This window comes from Thermobia domestica, chromosome 12, assembly GCF_964235325.1.
Source record: "Thermobia domestica chromosome 12, izTheDome1.hap1.1, whole genome shotgun sequence".
Lineage (NCBI taxonomy): Eukaryota > Metazoa > Arthropoda > Insecta > Zygentoma > Lepismatidae > Thermobia > Thermobia domestica.
This window is the reverse complement of record NC_137465.1, coordinates 225,050,570-225,059,651: the sequence shown is the minus strand read 5'-3', so window position 1 is coordinate 225,059,651 and position 9,082 is coordinate 225,050,570. Positions and strand designations below refer to the sequence as shown.

At 32.3% G+C, this 9,082-nt stretch overlaps 1 protein-coding gene across 1 annotated transcript; it reads left to right on the top strand.

Annotated features, from left to right (window-relative positions):
* Positions 1-960: 960 nt before the first annotated feature.
* On the top strand, positions 961-7,405 carry LOC145667065 (uncharacterized). The gene is made up of 2 exons (XM_081734762.1): positions 961-3,528; positions 6,421-7,405. The coding sequence occupies exons 1-2, from the start codon at positions 1,881-1,883 to the stop codon at positions 6,444-6,446; spliced, it is 1,674 nt and encodes a 557-aa protein (XP_081590888.1). The 5' UTR covers positions 961-1,880; the 3' UTR covers positions 6,447-7,405.
* The last annotated feature ends 1,677 nt before the right edge of the window (positions 7,406-9,082 follow it).

Genomic DNA, 9,082 nt, shown 5'->3' with positions numbered 1-9,082 from the left:
CCAAGTTGTTTTAGGTAACATACGGTACCATCCGAAGAAGATATTAGTAATCTTCCTATATAAAAGAAAAGTCTTAACTGGCTAATTGATCAACGCCAAGGTCGAATCACTTAAGCTAGAAACTTCAAATTTGGACATGCCACATAAATTTATGATTTAAGATATCATTAATTTAGCTTTCTAGAAATTGGACAGGAAGGAGCAAAGAAGGATGCCAATTATTATCTTAAACATATCTTTGAGTCTCTAAATGTTAGAGACACGAACTTCTGTATATAGACTTCTAATTTAAAATTATTAAAAACGTTTTTAGCTTGTTTTAAATATTTCAAAAATAAAACGAAATCTTTGAGTTTTACGTCCCAACGTTATGACGGTTGGGCTAAAGGAGACGGTGATGATGAGAAATGAATAAAATGGTGGAATGAAGAAAGTGGAAGGAAACAGGAGAGCCCCGAGAAGACCTACGTACACGGTCTTTGTTCACCACAAAGTTCACTTAGCGTAAACTGGGATCGAACCAAGTACCCCATGCAGCAGAGGTAAACCCTCTATCACTGATACAACTGAGGCCATCTTTTAAATATTTGTCGAGAAAAGAAGAAAAATGTGATAATTACAATTATTACAATATTTCGATATCTTGAAATCTCTTAGGATGTGCACAAAGGAGATACTGGCTTTTGAAAGAAAATAATTCGAGTTATTTATTTATAAATCTTACAGATACAGATCAATGTCAATGTTACACCGAAATAACGTATAGGAAAAAAACATGAAAGAAATAAGAAAAAATTAAAAATAAGAAATAACAAATAACATATTTAATATATTTTTTATATCTCTATGGCAAATTGTCTAACTATCCGTTACTAACAAATAACTAAAAGCAAAGACTTGGCTGATTAATTGCCTTGGAAATGTTACGCGATTTTATTTAATTTCATGAAAAAAAATTTTTTGAAGAGAACTGTTTAGTTAGCTTATGTTTCCATAGTTATCAGCCTTGACCTTGGCCTCCAGGCGGTCAGGTGGGTGGTAGTGGTAGTCCAATAGGTGCTGACATCTATAATGTAAACTCTGGGGGGAGGAGGTAACGAAAACTTCATACTACGGAGGAACATCGAACCGACATGATCTAAATGAAACGCCTTTTGAAACTTTTGAAATTAACAATGTTAAAGTGGACTGTGTTAAATTGAACTCGTGTGTTCAGTGTTTGGAATTATGTGCAAAATTATTTAATAATGGATCTATAGTCGGACATAAAATCAAACAAATATTTCTTTGTAAAAAAAAAAGTGATTGAAATTAACTATGAACCTTTTGGAAAACGATCAGAAACGACAAGTGCTATAGTGTTGTGAAGTGGTGATTTGTTCTCTACATGACTATACAATAGGAAAATCACAGCTTTTTGTTTGATTAGTGGCATTTGAAGAAATTACAAAATTAACGAGGAATATTTGTATAAATACTTAAATTAGCCATATTTACTTTCATATGCGGATTCACATGTTTCGTTTGTATTTTTTTCTTTCTTTTTGATTAAAAACCTTGTTTTCATTTACATGGCCATTTTAAATTTAGTATTTATTAGAGAAGCCACATCCGCAGTAGCAAATCGAATATATATAATGCAACTATCTTGGAACATAATTAAAAATGTTCCTCCGTAGTATCCGTGCTTCTCAATATGGCCATAAATACGTGAGTTAATGGGAACAGTAATATTTAAAAGTGGAGTGTGAGAAATTATTGACTTGGCGTGTAACCCCTTTTGGACTTGTTAACCTACCAAATTAAAACCTCTGAATTATCATTTTGGACATTGAATAGCGAGAAGCATTGTGTTTTCAGGCCTAAATATAGCTTTAAAAATGTCATTTAGCAGACCCATATTTAATCGGGGGATTGTAAATCCTAACCAGTCTTCTTTTTCTACTTTTGTCCGTGTTACGAGGGAAAGTACCGGTCAATTGATAGATTTGGGTCAGTGGGATAATGTTGAGGGGGGCGAGATCAATCAAATAAGACCAGTGGAAGATTTGCTTGATTTCGCTGGCGCCACAATTCCATGCGACTCTTATACTCAAACAAATAGGGGGCAAAGAGGTCCACGATTTAATTTTGAAACGCATATTTCAAATACGGCATTTAAGGCAATAGAGACTCAAGTGAACACTATCCCCATGTTAAATTCCGAAGATGGTTTTGCTGTGTGTGATTTCTTAATAAAGGCCAATATCATTATTGAACAAAACTTGGCACCTTTAGATGTCATTCTAACACTTTTGTTAAACCGTGTAACAGGAAAGGTATTCACAGACTTGCAACAGTTAGTAATATACGGTACAAGCTGGACCAATATTCTTGCCACGTTAGTTAACAAATATGTTAGTAGTGTGGTTAGAACGGAAATTATAAAACATAAACTATATCAAATAATGAACATTAAACAATCATTTACGGACTTCATACATGAGAAAAGTAGTGTAGCAACCTTGTTCGGTATGGGAATGCCTGAAAATGAATTTTGTTCTTTGGTGATAAATTTAGTTACTCCAGAAATTAGACAATTATTAGTATTAACAGCTGTGCCTAACACAAAAAGAGAATTGTTAAATTTTGCAGAATCATATGACTCTAATCGGCAGTACCAAAGAGATTATCAGAAAATACTGTGTGAACCATCTGTGAGTGGCATAAGTAAACAAAAGCAAACTCAAAAAGTAAAACAGTGTTATAGATGTGGGTCGAAGGAACATTTATGGCGAAATTGTATAGTTCAACCTGAACAATCCTCTTTTCGTGCTAATAAATCGAGTTCGTTAGATAAGTGTTATGTGACATCTGATAATAGTAAAAGTAATATAATGCGTATTGTAGTTTCTGCTTGCCATATGCCTGTATCTTGTTATATCGATACAGCAAGTTCTTCGAACTTAATTGGAACTGAATATCTTGCGCGAATAAGTGAGAAGTGTAAACCCAAAACTAAATCTGTGAATGTCCAAGTAAAACTTTTGAATCAATGTAACATTTCGGTTACTCAATCAGTTCAACTTACATTTTTCATTAATAAGATAAAGTATACGGATTGGTTTTATGTAGTGAATATACCAGATGTGCAGTTATTACTAGGCGGTCAATTTTTGAGTGCGCATGAAGCATGTATCGATTATAAGAACCGAACAATCAACCTTATGAAAGAACAAAACATCGTTCGTGTGACAGTACAAAGTGATCAATGTGAACCTAATACGTCTCAGCTTAATACAGTGACATTTAGTGGTTATCAACCGTCACAAGGACCTATAGGGAAGAACAGCCATAGAGTAGTCAGTAAACAGAAGAAAGAAGACGGAGGGAAAAGGTACAATCAGAGACACGATCGGGATAATGGTTCATCCTTCATGCAGACCCAAGGAACCGGTTCAGCTGTAGGTGTTCCAGAGGTGGTACCGAATCCAGTGTATGCAGAGCCATTTGATGATCCTGAAATTGAATCACCTTATAATTTAAAAGGTACAGTAGATATACACACTAATATTTATGATGAAAACTTAAAAGATTATCTCTGTAAATTAATAAATAACTATGCCGACGTTATTAGCAATGAATTAGGAACTATAAAAAATTATGAATATGAAATTCAATTAACTGATGATAGTCCCTGCCTTCAGCAACCATACCCACTTCCAAAACATAAACTAAAAGAATTGGATTTATTTTTGGACGGATTAGTAGAAAAGGGTGTTATTAAACAAATAGATTCTTCACCGTACGTTTCCCCTTGTTTCTTAGTTGTAAACAAGGATAAATCTAAGCGCCTTGTAATCAATTACTCTAAACTGAACAGGAGGGTGTTAACGGGGGGATATCCAGCACCTAATGGGGAAACTATAATAGGAAACATAGGAAAAGATAAAATTTACACAGTTTTTGACGCCCGCCAAGCTTTCTTTCAAACAAAACTTAAAGAATCATGTAAGAAATATACCGCTTTTGCTACTCCCACACGTCTTTTTGCTTTTGAAAGACTTCCAATGGGTTATTGTGAAAGTAGTTTTGTCTTAGCTAATTTGTTTAATAAAATATTCCATGACCTCATTGGGGAACATTTTGATTTGTATTGGGACGATTTTATTATACACACTCCAGACGTAGAAACACATAAGTTATTATTAGAGAAAGTCCTACAGAGAATGAGAGAATGGGGGATAACGGTGTCTCCAAAAAAGGCTCAAATTTTTAAACGCAAAATCAAATTTTTGGGATATGAATTTTGTGATGGGAACATGAAAATAGATGATGAGAGGATATAAGTAATAACTGAGCTACCTCAACCCAAGAATAGGCGTGGTTTGAACAAGCTGTTAGGTTTTCTGGGATATTACTTAAAATATTTAGATTCTTATGCTGAACTATTAGCACCGTTACAAAGATTACGTAGTAATAAAATACCATTTAAATGGACTCATATAGAGGATGAAGCTTTGAGTAAAATTAAAGAAGCAATAATCAATCATGTTATCTTGAGGGTTCCAGATCTAAATGCACCTTTTGTAATTCATACGGATGCTTCAACAAAGATTTATAGTTCGATTTTAAGCCAATACGATGAAAAAGGAATTTTAAGACCTGTATACTTCTATTCTAAAGTTGTCCCAGAATCGGATTGGAGCAAAAATGTATACGAACTAGAGCTTAAATCATTATATCTTGCTATCTCTAAATTTGAACCATATTTGCATAATAAATTCACTGTGTATACCGATTCAAGAAGTTTAAGTTGGATATTACGTAACCACAAGAGACAAAGAAAGTATGGGACTATGATTGAAAAAATTAGTCGCTTCCAATTTGATATTATTCATTTAAAGGGGACAGTCAATACCCAGGCAGATTTTATCAGTCGGACCCTAGATAGTACTTGTTTTCGTCCTCACAATCAAAATTTACCGGTAATTACAAATGTAGATGGTAAATCCACTGAAGTAATTTTTCTAAATTTATGGACAATACCTGTTTTGAATGAGTCCTTACAAGAATTTCAGCGTAAAGATGAGGAATTGAAACCTATAATAGAAACTCTAGAAAAAGGTGAATCTGTACCTAACTATCAGTTAAGAAAAAATATATTATTAAAAACAACTAAAGGTAAATTACATGGAGGTCTTCGTATAGTAGTTCCTAAAGAGTTGAGAAAAACAATATTACAATATCATCACGATCAATTGGGATCAGGATCACATCAGGGGATTAAAAGAACTAGTTCATTAATAGCTTCGAAGTTTACCTGGCCTGGCTTATTTGATGAAATTAAAAAATATGTGGGTAGCTGTTTAATTTGTCAACAAAATAAAAGTAGAAATGTAAAACTATATGGGAACTATTATTCTGTAAGTAATACGAGACCTAATCAGGTTTGGCATCTTGATGTACAAGGCCCTTTGCCTTCAAGCAATGGTTATAAATATATATTGGTAGCTACAGATAATGCTAGTCGGTTTACGATTTTAGAACCTTTAAAACAGTTAAATTCTCGGGTAATTATAAATAAGCTAGAGAATATGTTATACAGATATGGCTGGATCAATATTCTTCTGACGGACCGTGCGTCCTATTTCGTAGGGCATATGTTTGAAACATTTCTATTCAGTCAAGGCATTAAACATGTAACAACCTCCCCATACAATCCTTGCCCGAATTTAACGGAAAGACAAAATTATTTAATTAAGACAATATTAAAATGTTACGTTTCTGAGAATCAAACTAGATGGTCATACTTAATACCTAAGATTCAATTTAGTCTGAATTCAAATGTGATATCTGAAACGGGGTTAACTCCAGCTGAAAGCTTTATGGGGCGCAAATTCTATTCTCCCTTGGATTGTAAATGGGAAATTAATTTAGGTTTGTTAGGGGAAGAAAAAAGAAAAGAGGAATTAGCCCAAATAGCTGCTGAAAATATTTGTAAAGCTTGGATAAGGAAAGAAAAGGCTTATAAAAATAAGCGTATAGAACCACCTTTTAATGTTCATGATAAAGTAATGGTAAAAAGAATTGTAAAAGCTTCCTTATTTAAGAAAATAAACCCAAAGATATCAAAAACTTATTCTGGTCCATTCGAAATAATCAGCTTTGCAACACCCAATGTTGTTTGGGTACAACTAGTAGATAATCCAAATGTAAAAATGAAAAGACACGTTATGTATTTGAAAAGATATCGTGAACGTAATCAAAATGAATGAGAAAAGCACGTAAAATGTAAATATAATTATGTACAAATTCATTGTAAATATCATAGGTCATCTAGAGAAAAAAAAGGGGGTTTAACAAATTGAAATTATATATGTATATAGATGTATGTTGTGTTATATTATACTTTTTGTAGTATTTTTTTTTATTCCACAGTAACTATCCCATCTTATCGAGAATAATTGGCATCTTTGATGATTAGAAAGAAAAGCTAAACCAGCCAATCCTACATAGTATTCTACAATGAGAAATGTAAGAGCTGTTCGATTCGTACGACTGGGCCCAGGAATCGACGTAAGGTTAGATAATACTATGGATGAGTGGTGAGTTCAAAATTTTCTTTATGTGGACAATATTCGAACAAATTTAAGAAAGATGGGAACTTGAGATAAAAGTGAATACTGTGGAATATTAAATTATGAATATTAAATAAAATGCTTTGATGTTTAATTATCTATAGAATGTCAGCCCCCCCCCCCCGAAAATTTATATGTTACGCGATTTTATTTAATTTCATGAAAAAAAAATTTTTTGAAGAGAACTGTTTAGTTAGCTTATGTTTCCATAGTTATCAGCCTTGACCTTGGCCTCCAGGCGGTCAGGTGGGTGGTAGTGGTAGTCCAATAGGTGCTGACATCTATAATGTAAACTCTGGGGGGAGGAGGTAACGAAAACTTCATACTACGGAGGAACATCGAACCGACATGATCTAAATGAAACGCCTTTTGAAACTTTTGAAATTAACAATGTTAAAGTGGACTGTGTTAAATTGAACTCGTGTGTTCAGTGTTTGGAATTATGTGCAAAATTATTTAATAATGGATCTATAGTCGGACATAAAATCAAACAAATATTTCTTTGTAAAAAAAAAAGTGATTGAAATTAACTATGAACCTTTTGGAAAACGATCAGAAACGACAAGTGCTATAGTGTTGTGAAGTGGTGATTTGTTCTCTACATGACTATACAATAGGAAAATCACAGCTTTTTGTTTGATTAGTGGCATTTGAAGAAATTACAAAATTAACGAGGAATATTTGTATAAATACTTAAATTAGCCATATTTACTTTCATATGCGGATTCACATGTTTCGTTTGTATTTTTTTCTTTCTTTTTGATTAAAAACCTTGTTTTCATTTACATGGCCATTTTAAATTTAGTATTTATTAGAGAAGCCACATCCGCAGTTGCAAATCGAATATATATAATGCAACTATCTTGGAACAGAAAGTTTTAACAAAAGGTGCCATGTGCGTTTTAGAAGCCCCTTAGGAATTCTAGGGTTAATAATTGAAGTTAAAAGACATGTCAATATTATGGACTTTTGATTGTTATTAATAATCAGAAAGAGTTAAACCCCAGGTTTAGTAATTGTTATTTGTTTACTATCAACACGAAATTTTTAATCTTCACGTGCGCTTCTGTTTTTATCAAATACATAATAATTGATCCCTATGTTAAATGTTCTGTGATTGAAAGTTATCAAGAGCCAATATCAAAAGGTAAGAACTGAACTCCCTGTTAAGTACCCTGTACTTGATTATTATATATAGTGTTGTTGTGAATAGATAATAATGCTAAATGTTCGATTTCTGATTATCAAGAGTTATCAATGTACACTCATGTCCAAAATTATTGTCGCATGTTTATAAATATATATGTTATTGTAGAAACATAACTTGATAAAGAATTCGACCGGTATTTCTTATAATGTTGGTATGTGTAAAATCGGCAAAGACGTGTATGTGGCAAATTTCATGTCAAAAGAGCAGTAAATAAGAACAATAAAACAAAAATAAAACTTTATTGTCCATTTAGCAACATTTTGTTCTACTCATTCTAATTTTCGTATTTATAATTCTTTTCCTATGAAATTTACCACAAATATACATTTCCCGATTATACACTTAGTATCAAAATTAAAAGTAGGTCTACAATGCAAAATCATTATCAAATTATATTCTTACAATAGATATGCGACAATCATTTTAGACATGAATGTACATATAATAGTTGATTCCCATGTTAAATATTTTATGTCAATACGTGAGTGTTAACAAAATTTATTTCCAACAGATATTAGCAACCCTTATATTAAATGTTATGTTCTTTATTATTATCATAAGTTATCAATAAATAATTATTGATAACTTATGATGAAACGTAAAATATAATTGAACATCATGTGAAATGTTCAGTGTTTGATCGTTATCAATAAATAATAGTTAATCTCATTCTAAATATTCTCGTATGTGTAGAGTTCGCAACAAAATAAAATTATAAAATCCCGAGATAAGTGTTGAATTTCTGTGAGTGTCTCTGCAAAACATTCTCGAAACTTGTTATAAATGTTAATCGTATAACAATTCAAAGTTAGTAACTTAGTAAAGAAAATGTCCAGAAGAAATGATGTAGCCTTAAAAAATAAAATACATTGGACGCTAAACAACATCACTGTTTACAGAAGACAAATATGATGGAAAAATGTGGATAAACGAAACATGTAAAATGGTTTACGTATGAAAAATGACAGCAAAATTAACAATTTAGAGGAAGTAGGGACGGATTTATTAGTAGTCCAGCGGTACAAATTATTTCAATGTTTCTGGTTCTCGTAACGGAAGAAAAATGATGGGTGGAAAGTTGGCCATTTTTAAAACTTGTTATGGCAATAAATTTAAGTGACACCCGGAACAATTGTATCAGGGTTTGTAACATCACATAGATCTTTTACGTCACGTTAGTACAACATACATATATATATAGCGTTAACATGCATGCAAATTGTATGCTGTTAGGAAATAGGTAATTTGACAT